At 38.5% G+C, this 16,731-nt stretch overlaps 2 protein-coding genes across 4 annotated transcripts in view; one reads left to right on the forward strand and one right to left on the reverse strand.

The window, feature by feature from the left end:
• DHX9 (DEAH (Asp-Glu-Ala-His) box helicase 9) overlaps positions 1-16,731 on the reverse strand; it is a 60,244-nt gene that overhangs the window by 38,009 nt on the left and 5,504 nt on the right. For 2 of the 3 annotated variants that reach the window (XM_011942109.1, XM_011942108.1), the window contains exons 2-7: positions 15,073-15,205; positions 14,421-14,561; positions 5,016-5,127; positions 3,444-3,556; positions 2,691-2,839; positions 288-334 (exon numbers count right to left, since the gene is read on the reverse strand). In XM_011942109.1, the coding sequence (XP_011797499.1) occupies positions 288-334; positions 2,691-2,839; positions 3,444-3,556; positions 5,016-5,127; positions 14,421-14,561; positions 15,073-15,183 (673 nt within the window). In that variant the 5' untranslated portion in view covers positions 15,184-15,205. Of the gene's footprint in view, positions 1-287; positions 335-1,154; positions 1,292-2,690; positions 2,840-3,443; positions 3,557-5,015; positions 5,128-14,420; positions 14,562-15,072; positions 15,206-16,731 lie in introns of all 3 variants that reach the window. The other variant, XM_011942110.1, reaches the window with a different exon arrangement.
• LOC105511921 overlaps positions 16,017-16,731 on the forward strand; it is an 8,243-nt gene continuing 7,528 nt past the window's right edge. The window contains exon 1 of the mRNA XM_011942133.1: positions 16,017-16,051. Within this exon, the coding sequence (XP_011797523.1) occupies positions 16,017-16,051 (35 nt within the window). The remainder of the gene's footprint in view (positions 16,052-16,731) is intronic.

A 16,731-nucleotide genomic window follows, 5' to 3' on the forward strand; every position in this document is an offset into this window, starting at 1 on the left:
AAAAAAAAAAAAAAAAAAGTTTGAAATTCTGACGCTGGCAGACTCCTAATCATCCCACTGTGTCTTACCTTTGAAATACTACACTAACATGGTCTGTTTTCACATGCAAACTGGGAGACTTTGCCTCTAATTTATAATTACTAATACTCTAAAATATACTCTAGATGCTATCTTATATCATGTGCTCTTTCAATAATATAGCTTCTGTGTATGTGGCTCAAGACTTAAATGTGAAGATTCCTTCTCTATACAAAGACTTGGAATATTGGGGAAACAGTAACACTTACTTCTGCCCAGCTGCTTGATATAAATGGTCATTTCTGCAATAAAGCTCCTGTAACAACATATACAAGCAAGGTTAGAAATTTCACTGTTAGAAACTGGCAAATCCAGGTCTCCCAAGTCAGGCAGGCTTTCCAACTGCTTAGGCAAATCACAGAAAAAAAAAAAATTACCAACATTTATTTCTGCCCAACCCTAGAACAAATGAAGTATATAAACTTCATATAATATACAACATGGCATAAGACAACTATAATCAAAGTTGATGAGCCAATTGTTCATGAAAGGAAAACGTTAGGGTATTAGATTTTATATTTACTTACTCTTATTCCAAAGGCTGGAGTCTCAAGAGCTATAACACATTCCATGAAAAGGAATTTTCCACTTAGCTTGGAGCCAAGAAATAAAGCAGGCCCCAAATGTTTTACATTATGGTTATAATTACTGTAAGATTCCTTTGCATAGGCCACCCATTAATGACTGCGATCTATTAAGCTAATATACACAAACACACATGCACATACACTTTGTGCATAATCAGTGGCTCCTGAGGCAGAGTTCTCATGTCTGCCTGCAGTTGGAAACAGCCCTGGATGACAAAAAACTTAGCCTATTTTTACCACACTTATTTAAATCAGGTCCTGGAGAATAAAACACATGTTGTAACATTACATTTAAAACTGCTAGCAGAGTCTAAAAAATGAATTTAGGTTTTAGTAAGGGAAAAACTGCCCTTTGAAAACTATGCATTCTGGTCCCTTCACTGCTCAGATACATTCTAACCTAGACTTGGTGGTGTGAATAAAAGGCTGGGTGAGGCTTAAGAAAAAAATAAATGTTAAGACTCCTTCCTATACCTCGTGTGAACTGACCTTCAGGCACAGCGGCTTCAGGGGTCAAAGGCCACTGGCTTTCAGGGGAACAACATCCACCCTTTCATTAATGACATCGATGCCAGTATGTTTCTCAGCCAGGCTTAAAGTCAGCACTCAATCTCATTCTCCTCCACCTAGGGGGAACAGCGACACCAGAAATCAGTTTACAATAGTTTCCCATGTGATTGCTTAGTTCAGCCTAAGCAGCAGCACATGTGTGTATGAACACAGACCTCTGGTGTTGCTGTCTGTTATGCCTTTAAATAAAAGGACATACAAAGAGCAATGCTGTCCTGGCTCCCCCAATTGTCTGTGCCTCCCACATTGTCTTTTCCTGAATTCTTCACTGCTTTGTATCAGAAATCTATGGTAAGATACTGATAACAAAAAATGTCTGCAACGATGAGCTTCAGGCACACTTAGTTATCTTATTGTTCTTAAAGTCACCAAGTGCTACCAAGCCCAATCCGTTCAGAAAGACAAAATATGAAAGAAAACAAATCATCAACAAATGTATCACTCCTTTGCAACCTAAGGGTTTTAAAAGGCTGACACCAGAAATATTTGAGAATTCAGGATTGAACAAAACAGTGGGAGGAAGGGGGAACCATGCTCTAAATATCATTTTGATCAGTGACAAAATTTTGTATTAATAATAATTATTTCAGGGTCGCTAGATGCATCCAAGGGAGAACACTTTGATTTTCGATAAAAATATTTTTTAATATATTTGGATAATTTATTTTGTAAGTATGGACAGCAAACTGAATCATTCAAAAAGGTTTCCATTACAACCTCCCCTCCCTTCAAATAAAAATACATTGCTCCCCAGAAAAGTCTAATCCATATGAGCCTTCCTGGGAGTAATAATTACTACACCCTGGAATGCTCTCAGGAAGAACAGCAAGCAGGCTGAGAAACATACTGTTAAAACGATCTCCCTTTATATTCAGTTTTATACATTTAACAGTAAAAAAGTACACCCCACATACAAAGACCAAGGCTGTTCCTTTTCGACCTTATGATAAGCCCTTAAATTTCAATAGGACTCCTAAGAAAGCTGGCAGTTTTCAAGGCTTAAGTGAAATGTGGATGTAGATGCAATACAATGTACTTCTGGGACTCAAAACTTAAGTATCTAACCTGACCCATTAAAGAAATAGTAACGGCCTCTAACAATACCAAGGTGAAAAAAATCACCACCTTTGGCTGGTTTTTAAATCAACTAGGGACAACCTAGCACTTGTGGTTATGACTTTTGCCTCTAAGATTCAAAGGAGCATCTCAAATGTCTAGCATGACAAAAAGCAGATTTACGCTGAACTTCTTACACAGCTAAAATTCACACTCGTGAAAACCATGGAAACTGCACAATACATATCAGTAATTATTCTTCGGCAAACCAACGTATCTTTTAACAACTCACTTCTAATCCACAAAATTAACCAATGTACAAAAATAGATTATATGCAACAGTGAATATCCAAAACCACCTTAACTTACTACAGAAGGAAAAGAACGAAACAAGCAAACCTGTTGTGATCAGGACCCACTTGGGTGTACTTATATTCTCCTTGGATCTTTTCTTTCTGAAAATACTGGTTTAGACGAGCTTTAGCGTTTTCCAAGGTCCAGTTTCCATGAAGCCCAGCATTTAAATCCACTTCTTCTGATTCTAGAGTCTGCAGAATCAATGATAAATTTGGCTGCATTAAGTTTAGTTATACACACTTAAGACTCAAAGTTTTAATACCGTCTTTGTACTATCCTTTATAATGCAAAAGCTGTTTTGATAGTTTATAATCCTAGTCAAAAACTGAACCAGAATTAGTTTCTACTGCATCTAAAGGCCCTATTATATAAACAAGCTATTGGTTAATACATTGCGTTTAAATTCTTCCTTAAAAAAAAAAAAAAAAGACAACTTCTTTGTGCTTGTTTTAACACTCTGAATACATTTAGTAGAAAAATAAGCTATACTACTAAAGACATTTTTTACTCTAAGTGCTCATAAAATAAGGTCCCCTGAGATAATTACATTTCCTATAAAGTTGAAGAGGAAACCTTTTTATTATTACCAAGAAAAAATACTCTTTCCTCCGTAGGCAATGTGAATAACAAGAGTAAATGGGTGGTTTACCTTTATGATGACTTGTGCTAATAAGTAGTCTCGAATAACCTCTTAAAAAATGCACCCAATTACTAACTTGTTAATATCCTAAGCCTTGCTGTTAACTAAGTCCCAAATCACATTCTCAGAGATGTAACCTAGGGTGCTGGCCTTACCGCTTGCACTTCTTGTTCTTCCTTTCTTGAGTAGTAATCCTTCAAGTTGGCTCCTCGGTCCCATGTGGGCCCAGGAACACCATAGCCAGAGGCCCCTACCTCAGAATTATTTTCTGTTAAAAGAAAAAAAATTGTTCTCTTAATGAGTCGTAACTGTAGAAAAATCCCAAATACATTAAATAATTACCCTAATTTATGGCTGGGCATGGTGGCTCACACCTGTAATCCCAGCACTTCTGGAGGCTGAGGAGGGTGGATCACTTGTGGTCAGGAGTTTGAGACCAGCCTGGCCAAAACAGTGAAACTCTGTCTCTACTAAAAACACAAAAATTAGCCGGGCATGGTGGCATGTGCCTGTAATCACAGCTACTAGAGAGGCTGAGGTGAGAGAATCACTTGAACCTGGGAGGCAGAGGTTGCAGTGAGCCAAGACTGCACCATTGCACTCCATTCTGGGTGACAGAGCAACATTCTGCCTCAAAAAAAAAAAAAAAAAAGAATTATCCTCATTTATATTTTGGCCCTCCATGTTTAGAAATTTATGGTTTCAATTTGGAAAGGAGCCTGAAATGTCCATGGCTTACTTGAAAAGTGTTACATCAATCCCTGAAGTACAGGTTCCAACTACAAATTCTGAGGCTAATATGCAGGGGGAAGCTAGCTTAGTAGTGAATGACAGAAGTGGCTGTAACAGGAAGCGGCTAATTTAGCATATATTATCAATATAGCTTTGTTTTAAACTTGTTACATATGTAACAACAGACTGAACGATAAAACCATTTCTTTGATAAATGTGACTCTGAAAAGATAGCTACCTGCTAGGACTAGTGACGGAAATAAGGTAACTATTGATGAAAACGCCAAATAAGTAAAAACAGCAGCTAGCACTATTAACTCTAAGTTTATTACCTGCATTTAAAAAAGTTTATCCCTCAAAGCAATCATACAAAGCAGATACTACTGTTATTTAATAAATAACAGATGTGAGACTTAAGCAATCTGACCAAAATTCTAGTTAATCTACCATATGGTCAACATCCCAATACAAGCTGTGACTATACACTTAAGTCCTCACTTGTCGTCACTGCTAGATTCTTGGAAACGAAGACTTTAAACAATGTTGTAAGAGAACAACACTCAAGGAAATAAAGTTATTCTAGGACCTGCTGTAAGTCATTCTGCAGTTTCCAAGAACCTACTGAGGACTTACTGCATATAGAATTCAGCAATGGCCAGGATCCACAGGGTAAACAAGTCAACAATATATTAAGAATAAGGAACAAGAAAAGGCAATTCATAATATTCTTTCACCAAATATTCTAGCCTATGCAAAATCTAAATTCAGAGAAAAATTTAGTAAAAGCTAATGACAGCAAACAACTACGCTGTACCACACGTTCTAAGAAAAAAATAAATGATCTGGTAGTATGTGCAAATTTATGAAGGCCTTGGGTTGTCTCTTAACATCAAGAGTTTACTGCAGTTCTTTCTACCCAAAATGAGAAACAGAGATGGTGATCAAGATTGTATATATCTTATTCTCCATCATGTGCATGCATTCAAGTCCCTCACCTGCTTTGAGAGCCAGATGAGGAGGAAGAGGTCCTCCCATGGTTGCTGGTAAATCTCCTTCAGCATTTGCTGTAGTGTCAGGAGTATCAGTAAGTGGGGGCGGAGATGCTACCTGCGAGAGAAAAAGTCAAGGCAGTTGTCAGTGCTTTTGCCTTCACAGGGACTAATACATTCTTTTAATATTTAAAAGGGACCCATGTGTCACGCCTCCTTTCTTTGTAATATTACCATCTTTGTTTACAGGTTAAGTCTGTAGAGCAGTGCATCTCAAACTGTCTGCAATGAAGAACTGGCTGAATGTTTCCCCTAATCCACTGGGAACAACCTGTCACAATACTGTATTTCTAAATGTCTACTTATTTCTGTAGTTACCTCCTCACAAACTGTAACATTTTGAGTAACACTGCTCTGGGGCCCATTTTTAGTGCAGTGTTTACTACTGATTTTAGATAATACCCTTTAAAGCAGTCAAGAAAGTATTTTTCTACTCCATTTCTTAAGTATTTTATTGGTCATTAGTGTTTAATTTTATCAAATGCCTTTTCCAAAGCCTTTATTAAAATGATCACCGAGTAGATATTTTTCTTATAAAGTCATTAATACGCTGTATTAGGAAAGTTTAATTACAGGGTTTTGCCTCAGATGTGCTGTTACATAAAATGTGTTAGTTTTCTAAACTAAGGAAAATTCTGAATTCTCAAACCCATCTAACCACATGGGTTTTAGGATAAAGAACTGAGATCTATGTAAACTTTTCCTTAACTAGATGGGATGGACTATTTCTGTTTGCAAAGAACAATTTAAAAATTTCACTGATTTTTACTTTCTAATTCAGCAATTTCTGATTTTATTGCTATCAATTTCTTCCTGTTTTATTCTGAGATGAAAGCTTACTAAAATTCATTCAAAAAGCTGTTTTTTGTGCAATAGTGTAACCAATGTTCTTTTGAATAAATGACTGTTCCTCTTATCATTCCAGAGTTTTGACAGACACTGTTATCTAAATAGTCTATGATCATAATTTAAAATTTTCACTTAGATCTAAATTCAAATTTCCAATTGTCTATTAGGGTTTTTGGCCGCTCTGTTACTTTTTCACATTACCACTTTGCTTCTGCCAATATGTACGTCAGCATTTCTAAAGCTAGGTATTATTAGTACATTGTGAATTTTTTTCTTTTCTGCTTTCCTCTAGAGAGCTTATACCTTGAAGGATAACCTCCAAGGTTGGGGTTATGGAGACAAAGTAGAACCTACTCAAGGGTCAGCCCTAATAACCAAGGCCCAGAAAAATTCAGTGGGCAGTACTGGCACCACAATGCTAACTTGTCCTCCTCTACCACCTTGCCACTCCAGGGCCTCAAATTCCTCTCTACCTCACTCTCTATCTACACCAACCTAAAAGAAAATTCCTAACCTATGAGAATTGAGGTGTTTGAGTGATGCAACTTCTATTTTCCAGTGATGGGGAGGATTTCCTTTTTTAACATTCCAAAATAAATTAAAATAGGTGAGGTATAGAGTATTCAAAGTGTCACAGTACATAATCTTGGCTCTGCCTTACAGTCAGCAATATGAGAAAATACTTTTTCAAGTAGGTTATAAAAATAGCATACACATGTATTTATCACATTAAAATATACATTTAAATATCTAAACAAAAATACACAGATTTTAGCAACATTGGCAATGCTATAGGCCATTTATTTCTTTTTCTATTCTCACAATCTGTTCCTATTTTAAAACTTTTTTTTGAGATAGGGTCTCATACCATCACCCAGACTGGAGTGCAATGGTGCAATGACAGATCACTGCAGCCCCAACCTGCTGGGCTCAAGTGATCCTCCCACTTCAGCCTCTGGAGTAGATGGGACTACAGGCAGCCACCACCATTCCCAGCTAATATTTCTATTTTATTTTTGTAGAGATGGGGTCTAGGTTGCTGAGGCTGGTCTTGAACTCCTGGACTCAAGTGATCCTCCTGCCTCTATCTCCCAGTGTCAGTATTACAGGTGTGAGCCGTCACGCCGTTTTTCTTTTTTTGAGACAGGGTCTGGCTCTGTCACCCAGGCTGGATGATTTAGCCTAGGTAATAGTCAAGTCCTGATGTGCTCATTACAAAAAGATACAAGTATCTGACAGAATACCCAAGCTTGTAGTAGTATTATGTATGAATACTTAAGGATATGGTTCCACATTCTACCAAGAGGAAGATTAAAAAAAATTAAGGAGCAGTCACAGACAGAAAGATAGAGAATCCAGTGCCAGAGAAAACAGAAAAATGTGTTGGGTTGGAGGATGTGATCAATAAAGCTGAACGATGATGAAATAAAAAAAAAGGGGGGGGTATGTGCACATATTTTACATTGAAAAAAATTTTTTGATACGGCAAAAAACACAAGTAAAGTTATAATGGGTAAACTGAGAAAAAATATTTGTGACACATCGCAGATAAGGGGTTAATATTGCTAATAAAACAAACGCAGAGGAAAAGACCAAGAATCCAATGAAAAAAACAGGAGATACACGTACAGGCAGTACACAGAAATATATATGTAAACGATCCTTAAAGATCAAAAGATGTTTGATTTCACTCATAATTTTAAAAAGCAAATTAAAAGTATAAATTATCTAAAACTAGTGATGAGGTTATAGACCAAGGTTTCTCAACATTAGCACCACTGACATTTCAACCAGATAATTTGTTGCAGAAAGTTGTTCTGAATACCAGAGTTTTTAACTCCTTGGCTTCTACCCACTAGACGCCATCAACACACCTCCTTGAAATTCAAACATCTCCAGACATTACGAAATCTCTCATAAGGGGTAAACCTTATAAAACAATCAGAAAAATCTCAACATTAACTGGATATCTGATTATATTAAGACACTATTCTTAAATTTTTCTTTTAGGTTTGATTATAACACATTTTTTTTTTTACAAAAGGATTGTTTTAATTAAAAACTGAAATATTAACAGATGAATAAGATGTTGGGATGCTCCAAAATAATCTAAGGGTAGCAGTTAGAAATGAATAAAATTGAAAGTGCTGCAGCCAGATGACTGAAACAGTGTTTCAATATTCTACAACTGTCCACAGCAAAAAAATTTTAAAATATCCTCTACACGCTCACTTTTGGCAAATGCAATTTATTGCATGAAAGGGCAAGTTTCAGATGAAGTAAGTGATATGAAAAAGGATTTGCCTAGAATGATGAGGTAAGATGAAGATGGTAGCTGGTAACACCTTGGTTACATGTCCCTGCCCAAATCTCATGTCCAATTTTAATCCTCAATGTTGGAGGTACTGCCTGAAGAGTAGTAACTGGATCACGAGGTGGGTTTTTCATGTATGGTTTAGTGCCACTCTCCTTGGTACTGCTATCCTAGCAACAGCGAGTGCGTTCTCTTGAGATCTGGTCATTTAAAAGTGTGTGGCATCTTCCCCTTTACTTTCTCTTGCTCCTGGACATCCCTGCTTCCCCCCTTCACCTTCTGCCATCATTCTAAATTTCCTGAGGCCTCTTCAGAATCCAAGCAGACTCCAGTACCATGCCTCCTGCAAAGCCTGCAGAATTGTGAGCGAATTAAATCTCTGTTCTTTATAAAGTATGCAGTCTCCGGTATTTCTTTATAGCAATGCAAGAATGGACTATGGGGTTAAAAGTAGAAATGGGTTGTTATAATTTCTTCCCCCAAATTCATCCATTCATTCAGTCAACCAAAAAACATTCAAGGGTCTGCTATAGACCAGGAACCATTCTAAATGTTGGGGACAGAGCAATGAACTAAAAACAAAAAAACCCTGCCCTCATGAACTTACATTCTCGTACAATCAAACAAAAATAAATTACGTTGGAACAAGGTTTCTCATCTTGGTGACATTTTAGGCTGGTTAATTCTTTGTTGTAGGAGGCTGTCAAGTGCACTGTTGGTTATTAGCAGCATCTCTGGCCTTCGCCTTCTAGATGTCAGTGGCCGCCTCCAGTTACAACAACAAAAGTATCTCCAAACATTGCCAAACATTCCTTGGGGGGACAAAATTGTCTTCAGTTGAGAAACACTGAGTTAAAAGCAAGTGTTATGGAGAAAAATGAAGCACTGAAGGAGTTTAGGAAGTAATCTGAGGGTGACAGTGAATTTATAATATAAAATAGGACAGCTGGGGAAGAGTACTTCAGGTAGAAGAAACAGGTATAAAAGTTTTGAGGCAGAAAGATGAGGGCATATTTGAAGACCTATTAAGAAGTACAGTGTAGCTGGAACAGAGGAAATAAGAAAAGTAGGAAATCCACAGAGCATTTAATAGAAAACATCTGAGCCATGTTAAAACATTAATAAAAAAATGACATATGGGATTACTTCTGGTTGTAGCGAAATAAGTTCCTGTAAGACTGACCCTCCTGCAAATAACATAAACTTTAGGGGGAAAAAAATACAAACACACACACAATACACCAGAACTACGTTCAGGCAATAAAAAAATGACCAAAAAATAGCAGGTAGATTCTTGAGAGAAGTTAAAATGGGGAAGCACGGAGTATCAAGGGTCTACTTCCAGCTTATTTGTAGCTTTTAGCCTGAGGGAAGCCATCCCAGGCAGCCAAAACTCCAAGGAAACCATCTTTTTGGCCTGAAGAATCAGAATTAGAGTTCAGGGAAAGCAAAGCTGCTAGAAAGTGAGGGAATGCTGGAAAGGAAACAGCCAGAGAGGAGGAGCCCCAAATTCTGTGTATGAAATCTCTGGCTAACCCTTGAAAACCACATATGTACAGAGTAGATTCCAAAGGAGACCTGAAGGACTCTTCCACGGCTGTCCTATTTAAATAATCAGAAAACTGAGATGAGATTTGAGTTAACACCCAAAAGACAGCACTTGTAGTTTAAGTTCGATCAAATTAAACGCCTGATTAAAAACAAAACACAACAACCAAATCAATGCTCTCTGGAGGAGTATAACACTATTTCAGAGTCTCCATAGCATAATATTCCTATGCCCAGGATGCAATCCAAAATTATTTGATATACAGAAACGAAAATGTGATTCAACCTCAAGAAAATACACCTATCAATAGACTCCAACCCTGAGATGACTCAGATGTTAACAGTAGTAGGCAGGGATTTTAAAGCAGCTATTAGAATTAAGCTTCATGACATAAAAGAAATCCGTATTTATATTACAAACATACACTTATAATGAATGAAAAGATAAGCCACCAGAGAAATAAAACATATATAAAAAAAGAACAAGCTGGAGAATTTTAAAAGTGAAAATGGTAGTGTCTAAAATACACTGGATGGGCTTAGCAAAATGGAAGGCACAGAAAAAAACTATCACAGAATCTGAAGATAATCAATAAAAATTTATTCAATTTGAAGAGTGGAAAAAATGATATGAAAGAAAAAAAGAGAGCCTCAGGGACCTCTGGGATATCAAAAGTCTTAAATATAAGCCCCAAGAGGAAAGAAGAAAAAATACAACAAAAAATGTCTTAAATAATAGCCAAGTCTCTTAAATTTGGTGAAAAACATATATCTATGGATTCAAGAATCTCAGCAAACCCTGAACAAGTTAAGCGTGCACACACACAAAAAAACTCATGCCTGGTCACAACGTAAGTCAAACTACTAAAAACCAAAAATAACAGGAAAAGATCTTAAAAACAGAGACCACCACATTACACATAGGAGAGAATGATTCAATTATAGCTGACTTCTTACAGAAAACAGGCAGTAGACAATGTCATATTATCTTTAAAGCATATCTGGTCTCTGGCCAGGCACAGTGGCTCATGCCTGTAATCCCAGCATTTTGGGAGGCTGAAGCAGCCAGATAACCTGAGATGGGGAGTTGGAGACCAGCCTGACCAAGACAGAGAAACCCCATCACTATTAAAAATACAAAATTAGCCGGGAATGGTGGCACATGCCTGTAATCCCAGATACTCCTGCCTGAGGCAGGAGAATTGCTTGAACTCAGAGGCAAAGGTGGCGGTGAGCCAAGATCATGCCATTGTACTCCAGCCTGGGTAGCAAGAGCAAAACTCCATCTCAAAAAAAAAAAAAAAGTGTATTTGGTCTTCAATCCCATTTCCCTGGCATAGAACTCCTAAATCCTTATAATCTCCTAAATGGAGACTTTTTGTATGCTAATGAGTTGACTGCCGGCAGGCAGGCCCTAGGTAGCTTCAGTGTGGGGGATGGTCACTGGAAAGACCAAGGAAAGATTAGAGGGCTAGAACTTTCAGTTCCACCTACCAACCTCTGGTGAGGGGAGAAGGGCTGAAGGTCAAGTCACCATTGGCAAACGATTTAATCAATACTGAATAATGAAGTTTCCATAAAAACCAAAGGACAGGGTTTGGAGGGCTTTCAAATAGCAGAACACATGGAGGTTCCTGAAGAATGGTGTTCGAGGCAGGGCATGGGAGCTCCCTGCCACCTCCCCATATCTTGCCCTATGTATCTCTTCAATTGTATTTTGTAGTATCCTTTATAATGAACTGGTTTATTTATAATTTATAAATGCAGGTTTTCCTGAGTTCCGTAAGCCACACTAGTAAATTAACTGACCCCAAAGAGGCAGTCATGAAAACCATAACTTGAAGCTAGTCAGTCAGAAGTTCTAGAGGCCCAGACTTGCAGGTGGTGTCTGAAGGGGCTGGGGAGTCTTGTGGGACTGAGCCTTCAGCCTGTGGGATCTGACGCTATCTCCAGGCAGTGTCAGAGTTGAACTGGAGGATACCCAGCTAGTGTCTGCTGCAGAACTGATTGCTGGCTTGGTGTGTGTGGAAAAAGCCTCCCACCCCCGCCCCACATTTAGTCACAGAAAACTTCTGCGTTGATTATTGGGGTATGAGAGAAGAAGAAAAACTTTTTTTTCCCCTGAAAAAAAAAATACTGAAAGGGGGAAAAAATCTGGCACCCCAGAATTCTATATCCAGTGAAAATATTCTTAAAGAAGGTAAAATAAAAGTATTTTCAGAAAAGAAAATAAAGAGAATTTGTCACCAGCAGATCTACAAGACTATACAGAAGGGCCTAAAAGATCAAGAATGAATAGAGACTTCAAGGACTTCAAACATGTAAAACTGTTTTCTCAACCAGAAGGCATTTTCAAGATCATCTTGCCCAATCCCTTCATTTTACATTTTACATTGGCAAACCAATGAAATTAAAGACTCTAAGATACTATAATTATCCAGCAGTTAATCTACCAACAAGTAAGTCTATCGTTAGGCGAAGGAATGGAAGAAAATAAGATTTCTTTTATAACAATTAGAATACAAAAATTCAGTAACAGGACCCTGTTAAAACTGGCATAGAATGGCCGGGTGTGGTAGCACAGGCCGGGTGTGGTGGCTCACGCCTGTAATCCCAGCACTTTGGGAGGCTGAAGGGGGCGGATCACTTAAGGTCAGGAGTTCAAGACCAGCCTGGCCAGCATGGTGAAAATCTCTCTCTACTAAAAATACAAAAATTAGCTGGGCGTGGGCAGGGCGGGGTGGTTCACGCCTATAATCCCAGCACTTTGGGAGGCCAAGGTCAGGAGTTTGAGACCAGCCTGGCCAAAATGGTAAAACCCCGACTCTACTAAAAATACAAAATTAGCTGGGCATGTTGGCAGGTGTCTGTTATCCCAGCAACTTGGGAGGCTGAGGCAGGAGAATCGCTTGAACCCGGGAGGCAGAAACTGCAGTGAGCCGAAATTCCACCCCTGCACTCCAGCTTAGGGAACAAGAGCAAGACTTGTCTCAAAAAACATATATAAATAAATTAATAATAATAATTAGCTGGGTGTGGTGACTCACACCTGTTAATCCCAGCTACTCAGGAGACTAAGGCAGAATAATTGCTTGAACACAGAAGGCAGAGGTTGCGGTGAGCCCCGATTGTGCCACTGCATTCCACCCTAGGTAACATAGCGAGACTCCATCTTAAAAAAAAAAAAAGAAAAAGAAATAAAGCTTATTTCTTAAAAACTAGTAAAGCCCAGTGTAGCGGCATATACCCACAGTCCCAGCTACCGGGGAAGAGCTAAGGTGGGAGGATGGCTTGAGGTCAAGAGTCTGACGGAGCCTATGAATAGTCACTGCACTCCAGCCTCAAAAACAAAAAAGGCAGAAAAACAAAACAAAATCCCCAAAAAACAACCTACTAGACAGAGGTATCTGTTGCATACTTACATAATTAAAATAATCATGATATAAAAAACACAAAAATATCTATTGCATAAAATACTATTTTGTTATATAAGGACATGTCAGCCAGGTGCAGTGGCTCATGCCTGTGATCCCAGCACTTTGGAAGACCGAAGCGGGTGGATGGATCACTTGAGGTCAGGAGTTCAAGACCAGCCTGGCCAACACGGTGAGACCCCATCTCTACTAAAAATACAAAAAATAGGGGGGCACCATGGAGCATGCCTGTAATCCCAGCTACTTGGAGGCTGAGGCAGGAGAGAATCGCTTGAACCCAGAAGGTGGAGGTTGCAGTGAGCCAAGATCACTCCAGCCTGAGCAACAGAGCAAGACTGCCTCAAAAAACAAACAACTTGCCAGAAGTGATGGCATGCACCTGTAGTCCAGCTACTAAGAGGGGTAAGGATGAAGGACTGCTTGAGCCCAAGAGTTTGAGGCTGCAGTGAGCTATGGTTGTCACTGCATTCTAGCCTGGGTGACAGAGCAAGGACTCATTGCTTACCTGGGGTGGGGGGTAGAGGGAGTGTCAATAGGAGCAAACATGTCTAAAATAGTACTGATTTTTCTATTTAAAGTATTATCGGCCGGGCGCGGTGGCTCAAGCCTGTAATCCCAGCACTTTGGGAGGCTGAGATGGGCAGATCACAAGGTCAGGAGATTGAGACCATCCTGGCTAACCCAGTGAAACCCCGTCTCTACTAAAAAATACAAAAAACTAGCCGGGTGAGGTGGCGGGTGCTTGTAGTCCCAGCTACTCGGGAGGCTGAGGCAGGAGAATGGCATAAACCCGGGAGGCGGAGCTTGCAGTGAGCTGAGATCCTGCCACTGCACTCCAGCCTGGGTGACAGAGCGAGACTCCGTCTCAAAAAAAAAAGAAAAAAAAAAATATAGTATTATCACTGGAAATGAATGGAACATAACAGCCTCTGAAATTTCTGGTGTATGAATACATGAAATAAATAAAACCATAAGACACAAAGATCAATGGAATTTCTCAAGCCCCTAAGACAGGTACATAATAAGGATGCAATCCACATCTTCAGAAATTTTGTCCAGTCCTGAGAGAAAACAAGATACCAAATTTCATTAAGAAACACGATATATATGAAAACAGTGAAAAATTATTATCCTGAGTCTCTTACGCATATTAAGTTTGTACAACTTTGCAACACACATCTCAACTGCTTGGCCATAGGTACTTACCCCAAAAGCTGGAACTTCTTCACTCTTTATTTCATTTATTCGAACCAAATAGTTAACAAAGTCTCTGGCAGCATTGCTCTGTGCATCTTTTTTATTGGTGGAATTTCCCATGCCAGTGTAATTATAGCCTTCCACCTGAACCTTAAAAAAAAAAGAAACAAAAAACAAAACAGTTAACTTTAGGAAACACACTCGAAAGAAAAAGCTTGAATTGTGTTGTATAGTGATAACACAAAAACAATGTTAAGAGCTTCAGCCATTTCTTCTCATATAACAGAAGGTTCACATTACAATCTGATTCTGTAATATCCATGAACAAGCTCTTCATTTGTATTTAAGCACTTTGATTTGAAGCAATCAAGAATTGCTCTGCTTTCTAAAGGTGATTGTAAAACTGCAAACAGTTGATCCAACTTTTCCCATCCCGACTACTGGTGCTGAGGAAGATACAGGCTCTAATTAGAATAATTTACCTGCCAGACTGCTTTAAAAGCAATGCTGACTTGAAAATGATTAAGAATAGCAGTCAAGTCACAATAATTAACTGTCGTTTCCTAATGTGCAACACATTAACATCTCCAAACAGAAAACATTCTTTAACCCCAAAATGAACCTCATAAATCACATAAATGCAAACTGTATTCTTTAGTACCTCACACATGAATTTCTGCCTGTTTTTGTTCCCCACCGCTCTAATTTCATAGGACGGGGTCATCTTCCTTTTGCCACACCAGGCATACAGAAAATTTTTAACGTCACCCATGATTCAAGTGTCTTCTTCAGATCTAAGAAAACAAAAGTCAGTTAAAAACACAATTATAATAGCAAAAACTGGGAGGAACCAATTACCTGGATTACTGAATCTAGGTTAAACATAGGATATTCTATCATGTTGCTGTTAAGACGTCCCATAAATAAATTTTAATGACATAATTGAAACTTTTACATGTAAGAAAAAGGATACAAAACGGTATGATTTGAACTATATGAAAAGTACATATACATGATCAAGACTGGAAAGAAATATCCCCTAAAATGGTTATCTTTGGGGACTAAGAGTGATTTTTATCTTTTGTTACACAGTATTTTATATAAGGCCCTACATTCTACAACCGGCACCTTATTATTTAACTCAGTTCATCCTCACAGCAACGCCACACAGATATGGTGGGTACTATCATTGTCTTTTCAGGAAGCTTCCCTCCTAAACTTCCTTCCTTTCTAAACTAGGACTTAGAAAGTTAAGTAACTTCCAAGCCACCCACAGTAGAGGCCTAAATTCAAATTCAAACAACTATATATTAAGAAACAGCTATTATTTGCATATAAACTCAATGTTTTATTCTCATTCTGATTACGCCCATTAGCATACTGTTTCCAAAGTTGTGGTCATGTATTAACAATATAATAAAGTTCAAATACATTAAGCACTCAGTACTGAAGACAGTGACCTATTATTAACTTAAATGTTCTATACCAAATCTCTCCTTTAGGCCTTATTATTTATTATAATTTGAGGATACTCAAGTTTTCTTGAAATGCAAAAATCAGTCTTGGCACTCCCTCTCTTTCTCAGTCTGTAAAATACCAGAAGACATGGAGCCTATCAGTCTAAATGCTGAGTCTAAACTGTAAGGAAGATATCTGAGACCACACTTATAACCAGAGAAAATAAAATGTGCTATGAATTTATTTTGCTGTGAAACGAATCCTATTACCAGCATTAAACCGTCTGCTTCACGTTTCACGTTTGATGCATTTTGTTAGCACCTACATCTAACGCATCAAACTGTACCCTGGCATAAATTTGTTACGTTTGAGTGATCACAGTCTAACTCTGGGCATCCATCCGGTGAAGGGAATGTCCTATTAACAAAAAAGCCGTGGAAAGCTGAAGATGTTTATCTGGAAATTCCACCTCGTGAATAATTAAACATGCCCTCATGGTGAATGAGTAATATGAAGGACTATACTATCAAACTCCTGTCTCCCTAGTCTCATACAACCCCATAATTTTCAATACAAACTACATGCTATCGATGCCCAAATATATATATTGAAGGTTTAGTCTTTTCTTTTTTTTAGACAGAGTCTCATTCAGTCTCAGGCTGGAATGTAGTGGCGAGATCTCGGCTCACTGCAACCTCCGCCTCCAAGGTTCAAGCGATTCTCCTGCCTCAGCCTCCCCAGTAGCTGGGACTACAGGCGCCCGCCACCACGACTAAATTTTTCTTTTGTTTTTGAGACGGAGTCTCGCTCTGTCGCCCAGGCTGGAGTGCAGTGGCCGGATCTCAGCTCACTGCAAGCTCCG

This window comes from Colobus angolensis, unplaced genomic scaffold, assembly GCF_000951035.1.
Source record: "Colobus angolensis palliatus isolate OR3802 unplaced genomic scaffold, Cang.pa_1.0 Scaffold206, whole genome shotgun sequence".
Lineage (NCBI taxonomy): Eukaryota > Metazoa > Chordata > Mammalia > Primates > Cercopithecidae > Colobus > Colobus angolensis.